General features: G+C 41.6%; 1 protein-coding gene and 1 long non-coding RNA gene across 2 annotated transcripts; one reads left to right on the forward strand and one right to left on the reverse strand.

Moving 5' to 3' along the window:
- Window positions 1-3,212: 3,212 nt before the first annotated feature.
- On the reverse strand, window positions 3,213-9,828 carry LOC115021631 (uncharacterized). Its single transcript, XR_003833746.1, has 3 exons — window positions 9,727-9,828; window positions 9,441-9,582; window positions 3,213-3,411 (listed from the first exon to the last, which is right to left on the reverse strand). It is a non-coding gene; the product is annotated as an uncharacterized LOC115021631 (long non-coding RNA).
- cyb5r4 (cytochrome b5 reductase 4) lies at window positions 5,274-24,699 on the forward strand. The gene is given in 16 exon segments (XM_029452177.1): window positions 5,274-5,766; window positions 6,105-6,258; window positions 8,180-8,280; window positions 8,786-8,861; window positions 9,480-9,561; window positions 9,661-9,718; window positions 10,729-10,822; window positions 11,677-11,709; window positions 11,824-11,858; window positions 11,860-11,944; window positions 12,295-12,435; window positions 13,652-13,795; window positions 21,240-21,390; window positions 22,897-22,983; window positions 23,754-23,915; window positions 24,352-24,699. Coding segments are annotated over 16 exon segments (1,542 nt in total). The 5' UTR covers window positions 5,274-5,682; the 3' UTR covers window positions 24,407-24,699.
- The last annotated feature ends 568 nt before the right edge of the window (window positions 24,700-25,267 follow it).

The following is a 25,267-nucleotide window of genomic DNA, read 5'->3' on the forward strand; positions in this document are numbered from 1 at the left end:
CAAGTGAATGGAAAATAAAACATTTCTGAGTTGTCTGAGTGATTTATTAGTTGCTGACCTGCTATGAACATGGATCAGTGTTAGACACAGCCAATGGAGTTGAGCAGAATTACTTCAAACATTTGTGGTAGAATAGATAGGTTCAATGATGAGTGAAGCCCGGAGCTGGGGTCAGAGGTAAAGGGTCAGCATGACAGCCAGGACAAAGCTGGGAAGCATTGCTTGTTCAGAGATCTCACCTCTCACACAAATGTATATGAACTGGACAAGCTAACTAACCAGTAAAGATAGATAGTTTTAGATACTATATACTAGTAACATTTATTTAGCTGCTGCTCCTAAAGGCAGGGTGAAGGAGGATTTACATTCAGTACTGTTGTGTAAGGTCCTCTGTCATTACCCTGGAATGACTTCTCTGATCAGATATATAAAGGTGTTCTCATGAATATATTCATGTACACAATAATGTGAAAGGTAATATAAATCCTCTATATGCTACCCATGCAGCAAAGTTAGAAACTAGCAGGTAGAAAAAGAGGCATATTTAACTGTGGCAAACTATAGAGTATTACTTATCTCAAGGTGGAGAATATTAGTGTATGTGCTGTGCTGTGCATGTGTGTACATGTGTAACAATAAAAGAGTTGATTTGATTTGATGATGCTCTATGTCTGGTGGATATGTAAACAGGCAAATGTTTGCAAATATTTGCTAACACGTTACGGTGCACAATGTCAAAGATTAGATATCTAAGTAAAGCACACAAACATCAAATGTTCCCAGTAGACATACAGTCACACCAAGCTGCATCTGGGTTCATCATTGCAAACAGTCCTTTTTATTTAAAAAAAATAAAATATATATATACATATTTGCTTAATAATAACATTAATGCATTTTTTTTGTCTTTTAGAGGCATTTTTCAACCCATCACTTACGTTGTAGACCAATAGTATCTCCATCTCAATTTAGAACCTAAGACATCATTCCAAACTAGTTTCCATGGTTGTAATTGTAGTTTAAAACCAGGATGCCACATAAAGATGGAAATATCTTGGCTTGTAATCAAGACTTTGATATGACAGATCAATTTGAACACTTGTGCACACAAACCATAACAACTGATATGTTTGGCAAATGCCATTGACAGTGCTGGAGTGACGACAGCAAGTGTGCACCACATTGAATAAAATGGTTGCCAAAACCATTTGTTGATCCACCCACCTCAGCCTCATGCGTTGCCATGGAAACTCAGTGTGCTGTGGTATCACAAACTGTCCGGTCAACTGACCCAATGAAAGAAAAACAGGCTGGTACGCCACACATACAACCATATGGCAGTGTGGGTTCCACTGTCAACAACAACAGCAAACAGTCCATTGGGTTTGAATGTGTGAACTGGCAATAAGGCTTGAACACGGAGAGGCGGAAACAGATGGACATTAAGGTCTAATGGGTTGCTTTAGTGCAAGTGTTTCTCATGCTGCCTGTCTTTACAGCTACAATGTAACATTCTGGCCCAGATGGAGAGTCCAGCAGGAAGTCAGAGGGAACCATTGATCATCACTTTATAAAAGATATGTTGAACACGATTTTGATTGAAAATTAAAATCAGGGGAAAAACTCAATTGATATATTTTATGCACCTAGTAATACAGCTGTAATCCACGAGTATACTATACTATATGCATACAATAATCCAACATTTGTAGCAACTTGTTGCTGAAATATATGTGAAAGCTGAGCCTACATGAGCTTAACTACTTCACATTATCTAAAGGGAACACAGTGTGGGCCGGGCCATCATCCAAGTACGACAGCAACAAACACAAAGCTGACGGGACGTTGGATTCTCTTTCTTGTTCCAGGAGAAGAGGTGTTTGGTAGCCATGGAAGAGAAATAGGCTGGTAGAAGAGCTGGGATGGCTGTTGTGTGCATATTCGACCCAGAGCAGTTGTTTGGACCACAAGTGCAGCTTTAAAAATATCTTTGTAGTAATTTTCTACAACAAATTGTTTATCTTTGATGGATTATAAAACTACCATGAATGACACATTTGGGCACACTTAAACATTTTTTTATTATGTTTCATGTACCCTAGTACCCATGTTTCTAGAATTTTCCCAACATAAGTATCTGCCAATAACTGCAGTTGTATCAAGAACCTTATCAACCAACTCCAAATCCTGGAGAGATTTATTCATTATGATAAAGATTGATCCCAATGTAGCAGATAACTGCAGTACACTTTACTACTATTCTATCCATCCCATTTGCATTGCTCAAAAGGAATAGAGAGAAGGGAAATTGACAATGTTATAGTGTTCATCTGGTAAATAGTGTAAACTGATGTAGTTTATATGAATAAAGGGCTTGCAAGGGGAAAAAATAATTAATTGTTTTTTATCAATACTGCAGAACTGCTTAAGTACAACGCTTTGGACAAGAAAATGATAACAGTTAGTGGATACAGTCTTTTCAGGCAAACACAAGTCTAAATGATTAAAACTCTTGTGTAGATTCACACTTAACACTGTCCTCTAATTTCCACTCTGCTGGGTCTTGTGATCCCTGCTTGTCCCCGAGGGACACCCCACCCCCACCGGTCTTCTGGCCCCACAGGGCAGGCCGCTGGTCCTTAGCCAGTGTTTGTGAAGGGCCCCAAGCTGCCCCGTACCGTGGCAAATGAGGCGCGTGACTCATCAGACCAAACACGGGATTAGCTGGTAATGATCTGGCAAATGGTTTTAAAATAATAATTATCTGCCCAGTGCTGGATCTACACAAAGAGAGGGAGATATGGGTAGGGTAACAAAAGAAAGTGAGAAAAAGAGGTATAAAATAGCACTGTAGGAACCAACAACCATGACACTTTTAGATGCACTAGTCATGTCACCGGCAGAGCATTCATGTCCAATGTGTAAAATGTACTTATAATATAGCCCTCTATGTGTGGGCAATGTCTAACAGTAACAGGACAAGACTAGTAGTATCTGTTCTGATGTTGCCATGTTAAATGTTCAATGTGTAGGATATGCCATAATTTAAATTTAAAACATTAAAACAATAAATCCGTGTTCCGGTTTTATAGTTTGTTTATTGGATTAAATTCAAAGTGACAGAAACAGGAAAACGACCCGAACCCTCCCCACGTTCTCTCAGCTGCCAGGAGGCTGTTTGTCTGAGTGTATATCTGTCGGGAGCCCCGGGAAACTGCGTAGCTTCAGTTAGCAGTTAGCAGGAGTTCAGCCACTCCACCGGGGAACTGCAGACTCCCTGTTCCTGCTGTTACACAGGTCCAGCAGCTGTGACTGCAGGGCTGGACCTGGTTCTGACGGACGAGGCTGCAGAGTGGCGGCTCTGTCGACCTCTCTCCTCCCTGGCGGGCTGCTCTCCTGGCTGCGCCGCCACTAGGAAGATGAGACTAATGTGAGGGTCGTTTTATAGATTCTGACACTTTGGATTTAGTCCAGTAAACAAACTAACATAACGTCACACGGACTACAGCCCTGGTTAACATCAGTGTGCAGTAAACACAGATGATCAGCTCTACGTGAAGATTATCAGACAGCAGAGTTTTCTGACCAGAGACCAGAGTTTCAGGAGTTTGGTTAAAGTTTGGTATTCTTGCCCTGCTGACTTACTGACTGGCATTACACAGGAGTAAATGCAATACACAATATAAAGAATACATTAGAATACAATAAATATATCAAACTACTACAACTAAAATATAAACATTAGAGATTGTATGGAGCCTGTTTAGAGGTGAAATACGTGTTTCTTTGGAGCAGGTGGCTCAGAACTACACATCGAACCTTGAAGGAAGACGACTAAATGTCTATCAAAACCAAGACAACCTTGAATCAGTGTTGTTGATCTGTGCTGCCATCTGCAGGAAGCTGCATTGAAGAACATGTTGCACTCCATGTTGGAGTTACATGTGAACTTTATTGACATTAAAATCCCCCAGTAGAGCTATGGAGTACCCAGATGGCATTTCCAAGACACCACCCAGACTTGAAGGCTGGAACTACTGCTATAAAACCATCACAAGAAATCAAATAAGCTATCTTTACCATATGTAATGTTGACTTAAGGATAATAATAATAATAATAATAATAATAATAATAATAATACCTACATTAGCATAGAATTGTATCAACTTTGGTTTAAGTATATCATATTACACAGACCTTGAGGAAATCATAAATGTATAAATTGTTAGACAGCTTGCATTGTTTTGTCTAAAAACAAGAAAACTAATGAGACAGCTTGGACCATCCAATCAATAACACATAATTCCATTGCTGTCTTATTGTATAATTGTGCCTATACATTTTTTACAGCAAGAAAAGCACATGTGTAACAACGACCATATTCCATTGAGGTGAGCTATTTGCAGGGCTCTGGTATTGGGCTTGCTGTATTACTGAAATGACAGAGTCATCATTAATGTTAATATTCCCACTTATGCTTTTATTGCAATGATAAGTAATAATATATGCCATGAAAACAGGTCTAATAGATTATTTCATGTTAATCAACATTACACAACAGCTCTGCTAAGTCTTTAATAGGTGCACATTAACCTTTATTTTGAAGTCCTTGTCTTTGAATCCTCTTAGCAGATTAGCCTTTCAAAAACAAACCCTGAGGTTGCCCCGATGGAAGTCCGAGGTAGGCCTACTCTGTGTTACACTGTCAATACAGGTGTATACAACAGCAACGCTGTGTGAGATACCATGTTTTCGGAATGTCAGGTGAAAATCAGAGATTCAGAAGAGGATGGCGATAATGATGACAGTGAGAGAGGATCAAGCAGAGGACAAAATGGTTCATCTTTCACTACTATACTCAATAGTTTAATTTCAGGTGGGTTACTGGCATTTCAGTCAGTTTGAGTTAAAAGTATCAGAGTACTGTTAATCATGATTGTGCTCCATTTTAGGGTCTCAACTAGGTTAGTGATCCAGCATGCACACAATTGAGTAAGTGAACTGGCAAACCTGATAGTAATCCAACCATTATTAATGTGATTACACCTTTGCTACTACCAATATCACATGTCAGATTATCTGCGTGATAACAAAAAGACAATATTGCTAAAATAACTCAAATTACTTTGTTGTTTCGTATTGTATCTTTGTAAATGCTGGCCTTAACTGCAACGTATGAGACGAACAGTACAGGGGATCAAAGAAGGAAAAAAAACAGGGCAACGGAGAACCGTCGCAGCTTGATGACACCGTTTGTTGACGTCGTCGTCAAATTGTGCGACAATTATTGTAGTCTTTACATGGTGGCGGAACCGCGGAGGCAGGAGTTAGCTCGCAATGTATCACTATATAGCGAGCAACTAATCAATTAGCTTGTTAATTATTTAATTAACACGGCACATATTATCTTTAATTTAATGTGACGATGTATAATTTGCTGTTATTAGTTCCTAAGGTAGTCAGCACTTAGTGTCTTAGCCTAGCTTAGTTTAGCCTTTTAGCTAAACAGCATTGCTCAACACAGTTTCAACAGAGATGTGTCACAATAAGGGAGACACTTGTACCAGTAATATCTTCAAGCCAGTGTGACTAAGTTACAACACTGTCGTTCATGTGCTAAATAGACTTTTGGTTGAATAGGTTTTCTTCGAAACTGGGGCTGCCTCCGAAGCGTTCACAACATGTTGAACATTCCCACCCAGTCGTTCCCTGCGCCGTGTTCCCAGCAGCGGGTCGCTCCGTCCGGCCAGTCCGGCAGGAACAAGGTAACACTCTAACCACAACAGAAGAAAGTCAGTTCTCCTCTCTATAGACAGTGTACCGAACACTTCTCCAAAGTTGTTGGAGTGACAGAAGTTCATACTAATAGTGAAAATAATGTCTAGGTTAGCGAGCTAAATCCTTCGGAGCCTATCTTCATTTCAACATACGTATAATCAACTGTGTGAATAGTACAAAAAAGTAGAAGCTATAATTACTGTTATGTTATATATATTCTATCGCCATATGATCAACTTGTCTTAAATCTGGTTTTAACATGCCTTCATACATCTCCAGAAGAGAATAAATAACCAGGTTATCCTCTCTGCCCTTGCCTAATTAGGTGTCCTTGAAGCCTGGCCACAGTCTAATGGACTGGATTCGGTTTTCCAAGAGTGGAAAGGATCTGACAGGGCTCAGAGGGCGCCTGATAGAAGTTACCAAGGACGAGCTGCAGAAGCACAACACAAAAGATGACTGCTGGACATGCATACGAGGTGAGCCTGCATGGTAGTCTGACATGGGACAGGTCCATACTTAAGGGAAACGGATGAATAAGTGAACCTGCATGGTAGCTGTAGTATTCAGCAGGTTGGTTATGATCGTAGTGCCTGTTCAAAGCCCATGCCTTTTATACTTCACACCTCCAATTTGTATGGCAGACATTCTGTTGTGCATTTCTCTAAGCACTGATGACATCATCCATCCTGTTTGACAGATGGGATGGTTTACGAGCTGTTCCTTTTTTTTCTTCACACTTTCACCTCACTGTCTCACCTGTGCATAAACGAAGCTAGGGCTGTGATTTTATATTTGGAGGGGACAAGGACAGTGTGATTTACATTACATTACAGGTCATTTATCAGACGCTCTTATCCAGAGCGACTTACAGTGAACTAACTACAGGGACAGTCTCCCTGGAGCAGCTCAGGGTTAAGTATCTTGCTCAGGGGCTCAATGGGGACAGCCCTGGTATTGAACTCGCAACCTTCTGGTGTTGTAATTGGGAGCTGTACCACTAGACCACTGATTTTCAAGCATTGTGCCGCGGCACACTAGCACCGGAGCTCCGACAGCATACATATATATTCCTCCAACAGAACCCTGCGCGCCCTTAAATTCAAGTTTTTTGTTTTCTTCCTGCCTTGCGCATTCAAATTCCCTCCTCCCGCACACACCTACAGAGCGGAGGAAAGGGGAGGAGTGAACTATGCACCAGCACCAGCACTCCCCCCCCATTTAGCCCAGATATGAATACAGGTGTGCCTTGAGATTTTGGTTTGGTTTTTTGGTGTGCCTTGGCCACAGAAAGGTTGAAAACCACTGCACTAGACCACCGCCAACTATTTACATAAAAACTGCATACGACTGAGAGAAAGAGACTTTTCCTGAACTTGCCCCCTCTGAATTTTCTAGCATTAACGCGTAATTACGGCAATGGCTTTTCACGTGGAACTCCCAAACCGCAGGGAAGTCTGTTTCTCTCTGTCGGTGTTTTTTGACATATGGTAAGGACAGCCCCCTTGCCCTCAAACCCCTGTCTTAACGCCAAAACGTTGACTGAGAAGTGAAACGGAAAACCACTGTCACTGAAGGAAAATGGTGGTTCTAGGGGTAATGAAATGTTGGCAGTTCTTGTGTTAAAGGTGTTCTTGATCTGGTGGTCAATTGTAATGAGATGGTTCTTTATCCTTCCAAGAATTCTTCATCCACTACACTGATTTGTGGTCCACCAGTTTAATGGCAGTTGCTGAGCTAACCAGTGTGTGTAGCCTCTTAACAATGTATTAAACTGATTCCAATCCACACACCCTAGTATTTTGTTTGTGATGGCCTGCTTTACTGGCATTGACACAATTATACTGCTATTTAGTACCGGAGGGCACCTGTGATGCGTGCAAAGTTAAGTTTTGACCCCTTTCGAAGGTTATGTAAACACTGTTCTTATGGTTAAAGTTTACATCAACTATGACCACACATTTAAATGTTAGATGGACTTTATGAATAGATTCCTCATGTTGAGAATGTTATGCAGCAGTCAGTCAAACATCTAGCTAGATAGAGTGCTGTGCCGTTACACAGGGACGTTCAACGTGTTTACCTTCATTAAGTTGTGTGAAAATGACACCAAGCTGCTACAACAATACAGACCTGTACACCCATCAGACCGTTAGAACTCAATATTCTGCTGTTGTATGAATGAGTCATCTGGTTACCAGGGCTCTTCATAGACTCTTTTCCAACTTTCTTTTTACCCAAAGTAGCGTCTCATTGACAGTTATATGGGTTTTCTGCAGCGATAAATAAACGTTTTGTTTTTTTGTCACCATCGAACATTAGTGTCTGTACTGTTATCAGTTTTTGTCAGCAGAGTGCATGGGAACATGCTTTACAACTTTTTTCTCTGTATGTTTTCAGGTATGGTTTACAATGTGACCCCCTACATGGACTACCACCCTGGTGGAGAAGAGGAGCTGATGAAGGCAGCTGGGATAGATGGCACTGACCTGTTTGACCAGGTATGGGAGGTGATGGAGAAAGCACTGTCGTTTTCATCCTACTTTTTAAAACTAAAAGGTACAAATGTAAAGGTGCAGATATTTTTAAGGACACTGTAACTATTTTGTTTGTCTGAAATGTATATGTGAAGTTTATTTAGGTAAACATTAATTTGGTTTAGTTTTAACAATGGGGGATGAATGGCAACTTCACAGTGGACCACCAATGTACAAGTTAAGCATAGTAGCATCATTTTATAGTGGCAGCTCTGGATTAGAAAAGTTTTAATCCAGTTTTTAAATTACTGGTAAGAAAGTATTTACAATTAATTCTAGTCTGCTTTTGTTTGTTTTTTTCAAAATGCATTTCACATATATAATAGAATTTAGTGTCAAGCTGGGAAAGAATTTACTACTGATATGCTTGCTCTTTGTAACTCACTGGGCCAAACTAAAGCATGCCCGCCCAAGCAGTAATATCGACTTGATGTCTTTTCATGTGTTGCTATGGTGTGCTTGTGCATAGGTCCATCGCTGGGTAAACTATGAGTCCATGTTAAAAGAATGCCTGGTGGGCAGGATGGCCACAATAACTATTAAAGGTACACACACACACACACACACACACACACACACACACACACACACACACACACACACACACACACACACACACACACACACACACACACACACACACATCTTTGCACCAGTTGGCTCACATGCTGTGTCTAATGTTGGTGATCTGCAGCCATATCTCAGTGTTAACCAGATGTCTGTAGCACACAGTAGATAGCACAAGGGCAGCAGCAGCTCAGTGTCACAGTCACACTAATTCAATCCCTGTAGGTTTTCTTTCTTTAACAAAAATGCATGGCTCGTATTTGCCAAGTGTCTCAGAATCCCTCCCAGGAAGTGCACTGATAGTTAAACTAGGTCTATAAACACTCCCTCCTCAGAGGATGACTGAGAGTCATCTATGACGTTGAATCCATGTACACTTACTATTGGCAGGAAAAGGATGGCTCCTTTCAGCCACAAAGTAGAAATTATGACAACGTATTGTAGATTTTTGGACAGTTGCTGTTTGAGGTATTAGACATTGGAAACATTTGAAATGCAGAAAAATAGCACCACTTATATATACACCACTGTTAAGCCAAATAATACAAGTAACTTACTTTCCTATGCATTCAAAAATATGATGATTCTCTTCTCAGCTATCATCCCTTCTCCACCAGCGAATAGCCTCGCCCCACCTAAGTCAGTGGCTCCTCCCCCAGACAAAGACTCTCGGCCTCGGTATGAAAGAGCATAGTACATCTAAAAATACAGACATGTTGAAGTTTAACACATTTATACATACTCATTATTATTATCTGCTGTCTGTTGTTTGTGCAGGTTCGACTGGTTCCAAACTGATGTGACTGTTCATCTGGTCGTTTATGTTAAAAGAAAGGTAATTACTCATCGTCCATTGTCTTTGTAGTTCTGTTGCCGGTAGGGGGTTGATGAGATATAGAGTGTCGCAGCCTGGCAAAAGAAGGGAGACCACACATGAATTTGAACATGAAGTTTAACTAAAAGGGAACTTACTGTAAAGACAAACTACAGAACTACAAAAACAACAAAACCACCCTGTTGGAAGCCAGAGGAGAGTGAGAGTGAGAGTGAGACATACAAGTGAGTCGAGGAGTGAGGCTGTTGCATTAGCTCCGCCTACCCTCTCTGGCAGACCAACCAATGCTTGTTGATGGAAACCCACACTAATGCTAATAAAAAGTGCAATCGCTATTGACACTAGTTTTCTATTTAAAAACGGCAGGTTTGTGAAGAATGCCCCGTTATATGCTAGTGACGATTCTCTCTGATCAGTGGTCTGCAGTGTTTTCACCTCACTTTCTGGCTCAGCTCGTTGGAACCTTGGCTGAGGTGGTACCAAAACAAAGTACCAGGCACTGTCCACATCTTTCCTAATGGAACACCAAAATAGAGCGAGTAGAGTTGAGTAGATCTGTGCCTTCCATGGTGGACACACGGCATAACACGGCATGTCCCCACAGACACCCAGTTTGTAATATTTCAAATGCAAGAGCTTTCATCAGTGAGCTGTAGGCTCCAGCACCACTCTGTGATAGTGACTGCACAAACATTTATTCAAATGATTATTACTTTAAAGCCTGTAACTAGTCTGTTTTAATACATGTTTGAACGATGTGGTTGTATTTAGTTTAAGTTATACTTTGATAACATTTTGTAGGAAAAAGTTATATTTTAACAACAGTTTGAAGCATAAAGTTATATTTTAATAAAGGTTTTAAGGAAAAAGTTAGATTTTAATAAAAGTTTAAAGCAAAGTTAGATTTTAATGAAAGATTTAAGGACAAAGTTAGATTTTGATAATAAGGATGAAGTCAAAGTGGTGCCTGGGTTAATGTTTGAAGATATATTTCTGCATATTGTTTTCAGATCCCCAGCTCAGGCTGTACCATTGTTGACCTCGAGGCAGGTGTTCTACGACTGGAAGTGCTGCTGGGGAAAATGTCCTACATGATACATTTACGTGAGCAGAGATATGACTTTCTACATATGAGAGAGACACACATATAGTTTCTAGCTTCCTTCTTCTTTTTTCTTTCTACTGTAAAGCCCTTTGTAACTTCTGCTTTTGAAAGGCTCTGCACATTACTGCTTGTTAGTGCCAGCATTAACTAGTGGTTTAAAGGGTAGTCATGGGATCCGTTGTCCGGGTTGATAAGGTACAATTAAATTCCTATTTTCATCTGCAGAAAGTACTGTATGTGTATAGAATGAAAATCAGTGGATGCTGACAGATTAATATCACATAACTCTATAAAGATAACTTCAGAGTCTTCATCAGTGAACTCCCTCAGTAACGTTTGTTACCATCAATCCTGGTTCCACATCTAACAATGTGCTGCAACAGTTGCTTGTGGTCTTACGTCTTTACAACAGGTTTTCTAAAATAATGACAAACACATTCTTAGTTGTAACATAGAACTAACTATCTTTGCAACAAACATGATGTGATATATCATAATCAAGGCACAAGTCTGTGTTTCTGCTTGAGCAACTAGCATATTACATATATATCTATTGATCTTTGTACTTGTTATTTAAGTGGCTTTGTGAGGGGAAGTTGTCAGTGTAGGAAATAGTTTTGCAACCAAGTCAACAATGATGAAAATCTTCACTGAGATCCTACATTGTGCTGAGTCACCAGAACGTTAGGAGTCCTGCAAGAAACACGACCATTACAAAACTTTTAATTGTTATTTACACTGTGCCGCAGAGGTGAGGATTACAGACTGAAGTTTGTGGTGTTGTATTAGAATGCTTTATGTTGTACGATGTTTCTAATATGTTTCACTTAGTGTCATGATCATGCTCTTTCAGGTCTAGCTGATGAAGTTGAAGAAAACGTTGCTGGTAAGACAACATCTTGATTCGATAAAAAAAAAAAATGATATAGATAAAATATATATATAGAATCTGCAAAATCTGTGTTGTTGTTATGTTCTTATTATGTCATTTCTTCAACAGTCCACCCTGCCTTAGTGGGAAAGATCCAAGTCACCTATACGCAAACATACTAAAGGAAAATGGACAAGTCTTGGTCAACCAATGGAATTTCACAATACATTTCTACGCAAAAAAGACAGAGGTAAGATCCCAGATCAAAGAAATCATTCCACTCTGGATGTTTTACTCATTTCTTCTTATTTGTAGCCTATTATTTGAATGTTACTGACATATCTTACACATTGAACCTTTAATGATGTCTGCATTTACAGCGAATGTAGGTACATCGTTAAGTTGGAAAATTTGCAAGATTACAAGATTTTGTAGGCTCATCTCAATCATGTTCCTCCACATTCTGCATCTTTTTTTCATCTTTCATCAGATAACATTGGACATTTGCTTGTTTATCAGGGACCCAAGAAAAAGTTAACAATGTTAAAGTTAATAATGAGTCTACATCAATGATCTCTTCTTTTTTTTTTTTTTTTACAGTTTTCCACTATCGGGATTGTGTGTTGGTGTCTAAGACTGAGGTGAATCATAACACGCACCTGTTCAGATTGAAACCTCCATGTGGGACTGTCATGCATGTGCCTGTTGGAAAACATGTCTACCTCAAAACCCTCGTTCAAGGTAAGCAACACACTACACTGTACTGAACACAGACAATCTTGTCCTCTATGCTGAAGCAAAAACTGTTGTTTTTCAAACATTGTTCACTTCACCTATTGAAATAAACTTATAACAAGCAAGGGAAAACATATATGCTGCTACTCTGTGTTGAGGGTGCAGTGCACATGATTACAGTTCGCCCTGCCAGAGCTTCAGGATGGTTTACTGAGGTGGTAGAAAAGGGGAATTGTTCGGCTTCCTATCTTGTACATCAGTGAGCGTGCTTCCTACCCACTAAGTACAGTAGGTCTCATGACTGCTTCTTTCAACAGTCTTCTTTAAGGTCCATCTAGAGTTTCCTAAAGTTACCATCTCTCTGGTATCGATTGTCCTTCAAATCCTTGGCACTCCTTGGCTTATCAGGTGTATCAGGCTTGCTTCTTCCCCACAGATGTTAGTTCAGAATATGAAACTATTTTTCTTCATGAAGCACATGTGATTTAAAAGGCTTTATTGTCACATGCACAGAGTAGTTGTTGGCAATGCACATCTTAAGTCCCAGGCTTCTCCAACAATGTTGGAGCAATAAGTAATAAAATAGTGCAAGAGACATAATGGTGCAAGTAAAATGCAACAAGTAAAAATAATTTACAGTGGTATGAAATACTGTACATATAAATATGTGGAATGAACAGATGTATGTACTGTAAACATATGTTGGTAGTGAACTTCACTGAGCTCAGGAGTTGAACGGTCTTAAGACGTGTGGGATAGAACTGTCCCTGAGTCTGCTGGTCTTGGCCCGGATGCTGCGGTACCGTCTGCCAGACGGCAGCAGACAGAACAGTTTGTTGCTTGGGTGATCAAGTGCACAATAATACATCTATGAAAGCTGGAATTAACAGGCAACATGTTGCCTTAGCATAGCTCTTCTTCAAACTTGACAATAGAAATAGAAGGTTAGTCTAGGGTTAGCACTGTTGGAACTGGATCGGGGAATATCAGCTGAACATAATATGGACTGACAAATCACAGTTCAAACTTCCTTAATCTAACAGCTGATTCTAAACTTTTGAAACGTTTTGTACGCTTTACTCAGACTCCCTCAAAACATTGTTAATGCATGGACAGAGGAGGACTGAAGCTGCTCTGAAGGAACACAGATATGACTGAACAAGATATTTGATATGATTATAAGAAGTTGTCTTTAATTTTTATAATTTTTGTCCATATCCAGACACGGAGGTGGTGAGGCCATACACTGTAGTAGATCAGAACCTGGCAGCAGCCTCCTGCCACTCGCAGGAATCCGACCTCTACCTCATGATCAAAGTTTACCCTGACGGAGTGTTCACCCCACATTTCAACAGCCTGCACATCGGTAAGTCACAGCCAATGAGTCAGTGAGATGTGTGGTGCACTTGAGCAAGGCACCGAACCCCCAACTTCTCGGTGCGCCTTGCTCTGACATCTCTTCATTAATGCATGTGTATAGGTCCTATTTGTGCATGTGTATTTCGGGCCAATGTGTGTAATGTGCGCTAGTGAACAGAATGTCCTCTCTCCCCTGTCACTGCATGGACTGTTTCTTGTCCTGTTTTTTTACATTCAGCGGATTGCTATCGCTCTGACTGACTTAATAATAATAATAATAATAATAATAATAAATTGTATTTATAAAGCGCCTTTCAAAGCTAAAAGCAATCTCAAGGCACTACTGCAGGACATGCAGGACAACAGCAAAAACAACAACAGACATAAGATTTTACGGAAAGGCTTTTGTGAAAAGAAAGGTTTTTAGTTCCTTCTTAAAGGAGTCGGTGGCCTGTGGAGCCCTCAGGTGTTCTGGGAGGGAATTCCACAGGTGAGGAGCGGCTGAGCAGAAGGCCCTATCGCCCATCCTGGGGGGATGGAGCAAAGTTTCTTTAGAGGAGCGGAGGTTATGTGTGGAGGTTTGTTGGGGGAGGAGTTCCTTGAGGTACGGAGGAGCATTTCCATGTATGCACTGATGGGTGAGTAGGTAGATTTTGTATTCGATCCTGAATGCGACAGGAAGCCAGTGGAGGGAGTGGAGAATGGGTGTGATGTGGTTATATTTTCGCACCCTCATCAGGATCCTAGTGGCGCTGTTCTGGATATATTGCTTGGAATCCCGATGAGAGCGTTGCAGTAGTCCAACCTTGAGGAGACAAAGGCGTGGACGAGTTGTTCAGCATCTGACAGGGAGAGTGTGGGAAGGAGTTTTGCAATGTTCCTGAGGTGGTAGAAGGAGGTCTTGCACAGATCTTTGATGTGGGTGTCAAAGGTCAGATGAGGGTAAAATCTTTAGAATCAGAATCAGAAATCCTTTATTAGCCCCACGATGGGGAAATTTACGTTGTTACAGCAAAATAACAAGAAAGTAAAGAGGCACAATAAATAAATAGAGTAAAAGGTAGTACAAGTACAAACTTGTTGATAAAAGTTGTAAAAGTGAATATTGCACATGGCAGTGATAATTGCACACAGTGGTGTAACAGTGTGTTGTTGGTGTGGTGGTCTACCAGGGGCCGTGGTGATTGTACAGTCTGACCACTGCAGGGAGAAAGGACCTACGGTATCTCTCCGTGAGACACCGCGGGTGAAGCAGCCTGTCGCTGAAGGAGCTGCACAGTGCAGCGCAAGTGCAAGTGTCCTGGAGGGGGTGGGACATGTTGTCCAATAGAGAGGACAGCTTGACCTTCATGTCTCCCACCACCTCCACAGTGTCCAGAGGGCTCCAGAGTCTCTTCTTGTCAGCGGCTAAGATGCTGCTGCCCCAGCAGACCACTCCATAAAAAATAGCTGAGTCAAAGAAGGCTCTGTAGATAACAACTGCTCTGTCCCTTCTTAAACAGAGCAGTTGTTATCTGACCAGTCCATGTTTATTGTTCAGGTGAACACCCAGGTACTTTTAAGATTTTACAATGCTCAATGTCCGTTCCCAGGACGTTCACTGGTGTTGGGGGACAATGATGGCGCCTCCTGAGGTCCCCCACCAGCTCCCTGGTGTTCCCTGCATTGAGCAGGAGGTGGTTCCTCTGGCACCAGAGGGCAAAGTGTATATGTGTGTGTGTGTGTGTGTGTGTGTGTGTGTGTGTATATATATATATATATATATATATATATATATATATATATATATATATATATATATATATATATATATATATATATATATATATATATATATATATATATATATATATATATAAAAAACCTACCTAGCAAAGACTGCCTATTCACCAACGATGGACTCCATAACCTTTTAAACATACATGCACCTCTGAAAACCTGGTCTGTCTCTTTCACCCGCTCTGTCCCCTGGTTTACACCTGAGCTGCGCCAGCTCAAAGCTAAAGGTCGTCGTCTTGAACGCCTGTCTGCTAAAACTGGCCTTGTAGTTCATAAGGACATGTATAACACCCACATACTTCAATATAAGGATGCTCTTTCCTCTGCTAAATCATTATACTATGCTACCTTAATTAGGTCAGGTGAAGGTAACACTAGGACACTATTCTCTACAGTCAACAGCATTCTGAAACCACTGGACTCTCTTGCACCCCACCTGTATTCAACTGCTCAATGTAACACCTTCATGACCTTTTTTAATGCCAAAATCATAAATGTTCACCAGCAACTGGCCTCCTCTAACTATACATCACTTCACTCAACTCTATATGCTCCCCTCTCTTCTCCACTATCGAGCGTTCCCACTGTCACTGACATATCTAATCTCATCCGTAAATCCAAATCATCCACCTGTCAGCTTGACCCCCTTCCTACCCACCTAGTTAAAGCATGTCTACCTTCCCTCTCCCCTCTAATTACCGACATAATTCATTCCTCCCTTACCTCTGGTCTCGTCGCCCTCATCCCTCAAAACAGGTGCAACAACCCCTATTCTCAAAAAACCTGGTGCGGACCCCAATAATTTGAATAACTTCCGCCCAATCTCTAACCTACCATTTCTCTCCAAGATACTTGAAAAAACCGTTGCAGCTCAGGTCCACACTCATCTCAACAACAATAATCTTTATGAACAATTTCAGTCTGGTTTCCGCTCCTCACACAGTACAGAGACGGCCATGGTCAAAATCACAAACGATCTCCTGGTGGCTGCTGACTCTGGGCTCCTATCATACTCATCCTGCTTGACTTGATTGCAGCCTTTGACACCATCTCACATCACATCCTTCTTGACAGATTAGCTTCCATTGGTATCACTGGCACACCACTCACCTGGTTCAGATCTTACCTCTCCGGCCGTACCCACGTTGTTCAACTCAAACACTTCAAATCACAGTCCCTTCCTGTCCTCACTGGTGTTCCTTAGGGCTCTGTCTTGGGACCCCCTCCTATTTATCATCTACCTCCTACCTCTCGGCCATATCTTCAGGAAATACGGTATCCAATTCCACTGTTACGCGGATGACACCCAGCTCTATCTTTCCACCAAGCCCACATCCGCTCTCCCCCACCACTTTCCTTTCTGACTACCTACTGGAAATCAAATCCTGGTTCTCATCCAACTTTCTCAAAATTAACAGTGATAAAACTGAGATTCTTCTAGTTGGCTCCAAGTACACTCTGGCCAAAACTGATACATTTTCCCTTACCATTGATAACTCCACAGTCCCTCCCTCCCCCCAAGTAAAGAGCCTGGATGTCATTCTTGACAGCACCCTATCTTTTGAAGCTCACATAAATAACATCACTCGGTCTGCCTACTTCCACCTCCGCAACATTAATTGTCTCCACTCGTCACTCACACCCAACACCACCGCCATTCTCATCCACGCCCTTGTTATATCCCGTATAGATTATTGCAACTCCATCCTATCCTATGGCCTTCCTCCTAAATTCCAGGTCCAAAATTAGGCCGCCCGTATCCTCACCAGAACTCCTTCCATAGACCATATCACTCCGGTTCTCCAACAATTCCATTGGCTCCCAGTTAAATACCGTATTGATTTTAAAATTCTGCTCCTCACCTTCAAAGCCCTTCACAATCTTGCACCTTTATACCTCTCTGAACTCCTTCACACCTACGCTCCCTCTCGCTCTCTCCGATCTTCCTCTGCCTCCCAACTCACTATTCCCTCTGCCCGCCTGATCACCATGGGGCCCGGAGCCTTCAGCCACTCTGCCCCCCGTCTCTGGAACTCTCTCCCACTAAACATCCGCAACATCCACTCCCTCCCCGCATTCAATGTCTGGTTTAAAAACTCATCTTTTTAAATACTCATTTGTTAACTGATTGTTGTTTTTAAGTTTTATTTTTCTCTGTTCTCAGTTTTAGTTTTGTTTGTGAATGACTGTCTGACTTTGTTTTGTTCCTTGTTTTTAACCTTATGTTCTGTACGTTGTCCTTGAGTGCCATGAAAGGCGCCTATAAAATAAAATGTATTATTATTAAAGTCCTGTCAGCTCTCTGTACTCCTTGTCCCATCAGAGATGAGGCCGACAATAGCAGAGTCATTAGAGAACTTCTACAGGTGACACTTTGCTGTGTTGTGGGTGAAGTCTGCAGTGTAGAGGTTGAAGAGAAACGGCGCCAGAACTGTTCCCTGGGGGGCCCCCTGTGCTCCTGCCCCTGCAGTCACAGGGCATGAAGATTCTGCCGTACCTAGACGACTCATTTATGCACCATCTCGGCTAGTTGGCCAGGACACTGCTCTCCTTCTCTCTCAAGTTGACTGACTGGGTCTCAAGGTGAACATGGAGAAGAGTTCTTGGAACCCCTCTCAGATCTTTGTTGATGTGGCTCTGGACACAATCACTATGAGGGCCTGTCCTTCACATCAGTGCGTGGACGACATCATCCACATTGCTCCTCTCTTCTGAAGGGGCAGGTTGTTGCCCTACATTCTGTTTCTTGATAGCCGCAATATGCTAGGGTAGATAATGACACAGTGGAGAGCCACAGGCTTTTGTCCCTCTTCTTAAAAGGGGCTTCGAAGTTGTATCCCTCGAGCGCTCCAAGGGCTCCTGCATGGGACCTGGCCCTGGGGTTGGACACCGTATGCTTGCCTTGATTTAAACCCTTGGCACAGGCAGAGGTGGCTGTCAGCCAGAACTGTATTTCTTCTTGCCATCACTTGTGTGGGCAGGCTACATGCTTTGTCTGTGAAAGATTTATGTTTGAGGTGGAACTTAGATGGCTCAGGAGTCACTCTGTGGACAAATACACGGCCCTTATTGCTCCCGATGGAATAGCCAACCATGTGTGAAGGCGTGTTAATGTTAATCTCCTGATAAGCAGGTGGTACCTTGTATGGTAGCCTCTGCCACACTGTATGAACGTGTGTGTGAATGGGTTAAAGGTCCTGAGAAGGGTTCTTTCACAACAGCACCTGTCCTACTGGATTGTGGACGTCATTGTCTACACATACAGGGGGATTAACCATTCTGTGCCATCCTGAGTAAAATGCCATTCTACTTGGAGTGTCTTCACGTCATGGGAGGGGTGCCCTTTGGCAGATTATTGTGATCCTGTGAGACGATTCTGTAGGACTGATCTTGTGGATAACACCGGAATTTATACCAGACTGGGCTCACAAGTGACTTTGTTGATATAAATACTCTACCTGCCTATGCGCGAAATGGAAGATATCCAGTGTTAAGCACTGCCACTGGATGGTCATCCACAATTCATAGAAACATAGTTACATATGTAACTTTCACATTATGCAGTCAGTGTCTGACGACCTGTTTCTATTATTAATGCAACAAGTCATTAAATGAACTTCAGAGGAAATTAAACACGGATGGAATGATGTATGACACAAAAACTAAATGAAGCCTTTGATGACCCCTGCTTAACCTGTCTTGTGTCAGTCATTGTGTTGAATATCTTTAAGGTGTCAGTGGAGCTGATGGCAGTATCCAGTCAGATCTGGAGCACCTGGGCGCAGCGCTCCTCAGGATATGAAAGGCCCAGCATCCGCGATGCTCTCTCTCTCTCTCCCTGCCTGAGCCAGGCCCGTTGTTTTGGCTTTGTCTTTTGTTTTCATAACTTGCTTCGCAATTTATGTCTTTGCTGTAAATAAATAAATCATATATTTTGGCATTTCGTGTCCTTCCCGTTTGGTTGTCATGCCCTAGAGCCTGGGTAGTGACAAATTGGGGGCTTGTTCTGTGTTGTTTGCGCCAAGCAATCTAGTTAAAAACATTTATGGAGTGGTTCAAATGTATGGGGTAACTCTCTGGCATATAATAACTAGTTGCGCGTTTGCCGTTGTTTGGTTATGAATCGTGAATAGTCCGGTGGCGCATTGAAGCTCGATTTCATGTTAAGTGTGAGTATGTGACCCGGCTGATTCTGTTGTTTTGCTGTTGCCGGTTGCAGTAAACATTTGTTTGTTCGTTAGTGAGCGTATAGGGAAGGGACTCTGCTTTTGTCTGGCTGAACAGGTTAAGTTGGATGATCTGTTGGGATTTTCGGTATGTTACATGTATAAGTGCTGTAGGTTGTTCTTATTTGGACTGTGGAGAGTTTTAGTCTTAGTGCCAGCTATTGTTTATGCTGGTAGCAGGTGGGCCAGATTACAGGTGTATGTATCCCAGTGCGTAGTGTTGGTAAAGTGGTGCGGATTTTCAAAGAAATATTGAATCTACAATATGATATGTACATGTGCTAATGTAGATTAACTTGTGGAAAACTCAAAGGACATATTTACTCATTGTAAACAGCTAAAGAATTACTAAAACCTAAAAAACCTGTCGCTTTTCAGCCAGTTTTTTCAGTCAACCGTGTACGTCTGATGGAATAGATACACTTCTATTTGAATTAATCTAACTGTCCACACCAGGACTATTCAACTACAAATTCTATTGGGCCATATTTTAAAACCAGGAAATGTTAATAGCCAGACACACAAAAGAGCTATCAATGCACAGAACCATAACACCAATATTTCAGGCTGGACGGAGACATATTTCCAGTAGAGCACTTCCCACTGTTTTGAAACGTTACTAAGCGTGATCAGAACTGTGTCACAAAGGAAAAAGTTTAATTGTGAAAGATGTGATTGAGAAAGAGGTGTCGCTGACTGAACTGTACATCCTGCCTGATCTACTGACAACTCTCAACAGAGATGAGGAGGAAGCGAGATGGCTCACTCGTGTGTGCGTTTAAGATAAAGAGACAAAGACTTGGGAAGAGAAGGTGGAGGGTAGATTATTGCACACAATGTTTCCGTAACCACGGCGGGTTGAGAGGGCCCTGCCTACAGGGCCTTCTTTGCCATAATTGCCTACTCATTGTGAACAGCTGAAGAATTAGTAAACTCATTTGTTTTTTTCTCTTTATGTGTCTGCTGTTCATCCAGCTGGCTTAGTTGCCTCTCGGTCCACCCTCTCCATGTTTCTCTTTATCTCCTCCTTAATGCAGAAGCACAGAGGAAGGAAACGGCACTCTCACTTTCCATTTGCACCTGGACAGAGAGCTCTGACTCTAAAACATGCCGAAGCTTCTCATAAACAGACCTACTGCTCTGCAGCCCTATTTTAAATACCAGCATTATATGAGCTTTAATGGCGTTTATTTTCCATTACAGCTCTCCTGAAGATGTTACTTAATACTCATCTCTTGCTGTACCTTCATATGCTCTCGTTCAGGAGCCATTGTGGGCTAAGGGGCCAAGTGGAAATGCCCTTTTCTCTGTGTGGTTACTGTAACTCTAATGCAAAGATTGTCCCTGAATAGGCCTATACAAGTGTTTATGCACTTCAGAATGTTCAAAAGTTTAATGTTTTTATATTAATTCTGTATTCTTCACTGATCTGTTGTTACTCTCCAGGTGACTGTATATCCGTTAGTGGTCCAGAGGGGACCTTCAGTCTCCGCCCCCTTCGTGATGTCACATACCTCTACCTATTAGCAGCAGGCACAGGGTTCACACCCATGGCTCGCCTCATCCAACAGGCCCTGCAGGACATCGACACCATCAGGTGGGAACTCGTCTATGCTTACACACTTGCCGAAGGAGTTAATATAATATGATACACACAGATTACATTTCTCTTGATTTCATTCTCAGTTTCATAGATGGTTTTGGATAAATAAATAAATAAATGCTAAAAATAAACCTTTTTGGATCGATAATATAGGCTTACTCTACATACACAGTAGAATAACAGAATCATATTTTCTCTGAATCTTCTATGATATGTATGAACATACAAATTAATTCCATTATAGTCTGGGTGAATACTTGATTCTGATTGGCTGCAGCGTATCCAATAATTCCTGAAAATGGATACTAAGTAGTTCCAGTGAAACAGTCTGTTCATCGTTCTAAAATAATGCATTGGCTGTATCTAAAATGAGTAACCATAGCAATGGTCAAGAGAATTTGTCAACTTTGATGACTAGGATGCAGCTGAAGAAAGATATGTTTTAAAGAAAAAGGAGAAACAGCACAAGGAGTTAACACCGGGAGAATTAAATGTACAACACAGGACCTCGCTACTGCAGGCTGCGGCCGGCAATACACATCCGTTTGTGAAAATCTTGATACTGATTTGGGGACAATGATATGGCTGGATAGCTAGCTAGTCAAATCATAGTTAATCATAGTCATTGTCAATCGATGGCAATATTAGACTCTGAATCTTGCCAGCATAATGTAATGTTAGCTTTCTGGCTCGGAGCTGAGCCGAAGCGTTCTGTGAGCCGAGCGGACTAGAGATGTCTCCCGTTGACAAGGTGTATCTAATGGTCTTCCTTTTTACCGGAGCAGTCAACAATGTTTCCATTGCAGAAGAACCCTTTAGGATGGTAATGATTGTTCCAGGTATTAGTCAAACCCTCAGGTGTTACCAGGGAAACAAAGTTAAGATCAAATCATTCCTGATGGTGGAAACCTCCTCGGTCATCATCCCTTACTTAAAGAAAGGTTACAGAAATGTTTGAGTATGTTGTTAATTATAGTTCTTAGAAAGAAAGAATCAGAATCGGCAGTCAGACTTTAAGAAATTGGAACTGGCCAAGAAAAGGTGCAGAGGGAGAGCAATGCGTGTCTCATACCTAATCTAAGATTCCTGTAATAACTTTAATAATCTTCTTCTCTTATTCACAAAGAGAATACAATCAGTTTAATAAACTATAAAACACTTTAAAAGAGCTGCTGAGGAGATTATTTCCCATCACAGTGTAACCGGGCCAAAGAGGTTCTGGAACCCTGACACAGTAACAACACATCTGACCAACAGTGTGAATACATTAACATCCAACGAAACTCTTTACGTTCAATAAGCGTTAAATGATTTAACTGAAGAAACACATAAACGTGTATTTCCTGTTTCGAGAATGTATTATTTGTTTGAAATAAAGACTCCTTTTCCTCGTCCTCAGCCTTTCCCATCCACGCACGGTATTGAGAAAACAGGCACAGTGTGTTCCATTGTGTTCGTGTCCAAGGCCTGACGATCCACAATATGTTTGTTTGTCCTCAGAAAAACCAAGCTGCTCTTTTTTAACCGACGTGAGGAGGACATTCTGTGGCGCTGTGAACTGGATGGACTGGCTGCTAATAGTGAGAGGTACTGCAGCTGTGTGTTTGTCCCTGTTACAATGTTATTTATTCAAAAAGATAACCACAAAGAACTCTTAGAGGAAGCCAAAGAGACAGTTTACAGACGGAGAGGAGAGAATGAGGCAGAATTGAAACGTTTATAGGGCGGTAAGGTAAGGTAAGGTAAGGTAAGTATAGTTTGGCATTGAAAGCCTACAAAGACTTCTGGTTAGACGCTGAAATGATTGACCTAATTTAAACACCCCTCTATTGATTTTAAGCACATTTGGGGTCTTTAGTGAAGCAATGCGTGATAACTTTCAACAGGTGCAGCGTCACATTAAGAAAGTAAGATTTGGCAGCTGCAGTCTGCGGCAATTTGGTTGGTGCTTCGCAATAATAAATGATGTGCTGCCTGGTGCACATGCCGAATGGTTCAGCATAGTTTCAATAAGGAGGGATACATTGGAAGTGTATAATAATAGTTCTGGAGGTTAGCAACAGAGACACACTTTGTTTGGTATCATTTATGTAGTATGTTTCTGTTCAGTACACCAGAAGACATGAGAATAGGCAATATGTCTTTATGTAGCTCATACAATATTATGAGGTGGGTCAAAGGGTAATGGGACAAACTGAGGGACACATTGAGTTGCAGTGTTAATGGACACTTGACACAATATTAAGGTATTCAGGCAGAAGGGTGAGCTGCAGATGATGTTCAGTGTTGCAGATTATTCTGCTACATCTGGTTCTCAGTGTCTTTGTACATCTTCAGAATGTGTGTTTGTGTGTCAGGTTTCAGGTGGATTACGTCCTCTCTGATCCCTGTGAAGGTTGGAGCGGCAGGACGGGTCGGGTGGATGAGTCCATGCTCAAAGATTTCATCAACAGGCCAGATGGGTCCAAATGCTATGTGTGTGTGTGCGGCCCCACTGCCTTTACAGAGTTTACAATAGGGTGTGTAATTTAAGCTTGCCTCACTGTCCTAGTGCATCTTAAAGGATATTTACATGTTACTACCATGTATGTCTTATTTCCATAGTTTGGCTCACAGGTGCACACTGGATGTATGCGAGAGCTGCCTATGGCACCGTCAATGTTCTGCCAGTTTGGGTCCATATAGTCTAAATTCATCAGTTATTAAAAAACATCTAGAGTATTCAAAAATGGTTCTCGTGAGGTATTCACAGATGAGAATTGTGAGCCATGACGTCTCCATATAAGAAACTTGCCATGAGATGGTTATGATGATTGTATGGATGATAAGTAGTTCTGGATTCATGGCCCAGCCCTGGATACACACCTTCACAATACATGAGACACTTTGTATAATGTTAAGCACTGTGGCCCTCAGAGTGCAGTCATACTCACTTCCTGTTTGTTGGCCTTTCAGGTTGTTGAAGCAGCAGGGCTTCAGTGAAGAGGAGCTCCACGCCTTCCAGGGCTGATGAGCTCGGCCTCGAGAACCTACTCCACCCTGCAAAGACTGTGTGCCTGTGAGTGAGAGCGAGAGAGAGAGAGAGTCCATTTTAATTTAAACATTGTATTTCTATGCACCAAGGACCTGATGATGCTGACAGCAGGCAACACACCTCCAGACTGATGGGCTGTAAAGAAAATGACAGTCACAGTGCAGTAAGATTATTATCATTGTGGACAGTTCGGTCAATAGAGTTCATGAAAACTATAAGTTGAAACATTGTAAAGATGTGTCAAATAAAAGCAGTGAAGTATACTGAGACATGAATAAGACTGATGACGTATATGCAAATAAACAAATTAACGTGAGCTTCAAATGATGTAGAAGAGGATCTTCTCGAGATATTAATGTCTCAGTTACATGGATGCAATTGCAGGAGAGTTATAACCGCTGCACTGAAATAAAATGCATTATGGTGTACGTTTTGAGACTTGGCCGATTTACTTCTATTGGGGCCTCGTCTCACCCAAGTTTAATTTGAGTGCTTAAGTTGTCCGTTTATATCTTCTTAAAGAGAAACTACACACAGAACCTGCTCCTGCTGCCTCATATACATTGAACCATGTCACTTTGCTGAAACGGAAACACTGAGGTAACTGTACTTTGGTGCAATGTTATCGTTACGTAATCATAGACTGAACATCATAACAGATGTTATTCTCTGTTCCCTGCCCAGGGACTATACATGAAGCGAACTCTGGTACAGCTAAGAAGCCGTGCCTGTGTCCCTGTCAAATAAACTATTACAACAAACAATGCACAAATATTTCCTTGTTTGCAACGACACACTGATGTTCCATTTTAGTTGTAGGGAGGCGGGTTGATGTTT

The sequence above is a fragment of the Cottoperca gobio genome, chromosome 16, assembly GCF_900634415.1.
Source record: "Cottoperca gobio chromosome 16, fCotGob3.1, whole genome shotgun sequence".
NCBI classification, from domain to species: domain Eukaryota; kingdom Metazoa; phylum Chordata; class Actinopteri; order Perciformes; family Bovichtidae; genus Cottoperca; species Cottoperca gobio.